At 41.5% G+C, this 1995-nt stretch overlaps 1 protein-coding gene across 1 annotated transcript; it reads right to left on the minus strand.

The window, feature by feature from the left end:
• Window positions 1–1230: 1230 nt before the first annotated feature.
• Window positions 1231–1576, minus strand: FIBRA_09485 (uncharacterized protein; the record flags this gene model as incomplete). Its single annotated transcript, XM_012321778.1, has 2 exons — window positions 1231–1315; window positions 1356–1576. 2 exons carry the CDS (start codon window positions 1574–1576, stop codon window positions 1231–1233), a joined length of 306 nt encoding a protein of 101 aa, XP_012177168.1.
• Between the last annotated feature and the right edge of the window lie 419 nt (window positions 1577–1995).

Genomic DNA, 1995 nt, shown 5'->3' on the forward strand with positions numbered 1-1995 from the left:
AACGACAAATAGATAGGAAAGAAAAAGAAACCCCCCTCCAGGCTGTAACACTTACAGGCTAGCGGACTAAATGAATTAGGACAAATTTGAGAACTCCAGCGTCTTATTCCTCCTGCTCTTCTGATCAAGATTGCTGCCCAACCACCACTACCAGTCACAGTGGTATGGTACTTCAATAGTGTCCAGTCCATTTGTCAATCTATGACCGACAACTTCGGTGATAAACCCTTATTCATGCCATCTGCCAATTGCTCTTTCGGTCGAAACAGGTTTGTACATCACAATTGGGCAGTTGAGACCAGAGATGGATCATCAAAGGAAGCTTCATCCAATGATCAACAAATCAGGCATCTGTCAGATAAAAATCGCAAAGAACGTATAGAGAAGAAGTTATGTTTCAGATGTCACAAACCTGGACATCAAAGTCACCAACGCCCAAACAATCGTATCAGGGCGATTGAGTCTCACGACACATCCACTCAGGAGAAGGATGAAACCAAGGATTCTTCCAATGAGGAAGGGATAGCCAAAGAGTACATCCAGGCTATATCTTCTGAGAAGGATGTTTGAAGTCTTTGATTGCTGTGATGTCAAATCAAAGTATTGGCACTAAGAATTATTTATGTCAGGTGAAATTAGCTCATAAATCTATTTATTTGCCCTGCATATTGAAAACCTATGCCAAAACCATCACCACTGAGGCATTGCTCAATACAGGAGCAATGGAGAATTATATCAACATTTGTTTGCTCAAGATCACAATCTCCAGCACCAAAGTATCATACCCAGACCAGTGTTTAATGTTGATGGATCACCAAATAAAGCCACAACCATCAAACACAAAGTCTTCTTCACTATATCCTTATCAGGACAACCTATGAAGATAGAAGCTTACACCACAGTACTTGATCGGAATCCAATCATTCTAGGTCTCTCTTGGTTCAAACATTTCAACCCAGTAATTGATTGGGTCACTAGGAAGATGTGCTTTTGTTGGGATCAACTCCTGTGAGCAATCAAAACCCTTGCTAGTAACATCCCAGAATACCTAGAGAAATTCCTCTCCGTATTCAACAAAAGCACAGCAGAACAATTACCAGAACAAAAACCCTGGGACCATGCAATCAAATTGGAAGCCAACTTCAAACCTCAGCGAGGAAAGGTCTATCTGTTATCACCAGCAAAGCTCAAAGAGTTAGACACCTTCATCGAAGAAAACTTACAAAAAAGTTACATCCATCCATCAAAGTCTCCTATGGCATCTCCATTCTTCTTTGTCAATAAAAAAATCAGGAGATCTACAGCCATGTCAGGACTATAGGAAACTCAATGATGCCACTATCAAGAATGCTTACCCTATCCCACGAGTGGAAGACCTATTGGATCGTATCACCTCTGCTAAGCCAACTATGTTCACCAAGCTTGATCTGTGCACAGGATACAACAATGTGAGAATCAAAGAAGATGATAAATGGAAGGGAGCATTTATTACTCCATGAGGGTTATTCAAACCAACAGTCATGTTCTTTGGAATGACAAACTCTCCAGCAACCTTCCAAGCTATGATGGATGGCATCTTCGCAGATCTGCTACTAGAAGGATGGCTAGTGATCTACATTGATGATATCCTCATCTATTCCACCAACCACATGGAACACCAAAAATGCGCTCAATTGGTTCTCCAGCATCTGAAAGAATCAGATCTGTTCCTCAAACCCAAGAAGTGCTTCTTTGACATATCAGAAGTTGAATTCCTAGGGTTTATTCTCTGACCAGGACAAATAGGGATGGCAGAAGATAAGGTATCAGCAGTACTGAATTGGCCAAAGATTGACAGCATCAAAGCACTGCAATGCTTCCTGGGCTTTGCCAATTTCTACCGCCAATTCATTCCAGGGTATTCTAAAGTTGCACAACATCTATCTGACCTGCTGGTAAAGGGAATCAAGTGTTAAGGGACCTAACGACTGAGGATCAGGAGTTCAACTGGTTAAC

This window comes from Fibroporia radiculosa, assembly GCF_000313525.1.
Source record: "Fibroporia radiculosa TFFH 294 genomic supercontigs, scaffold51902, whole genome shotgun sequence".
Taxonomy (NCBI): Eukaryota; Fungi; Basidiomycota; class Agaricomycetes; order Polyporales; family Fibroporiaceae; genus Fibroporia; species Fibroporia radiculosa.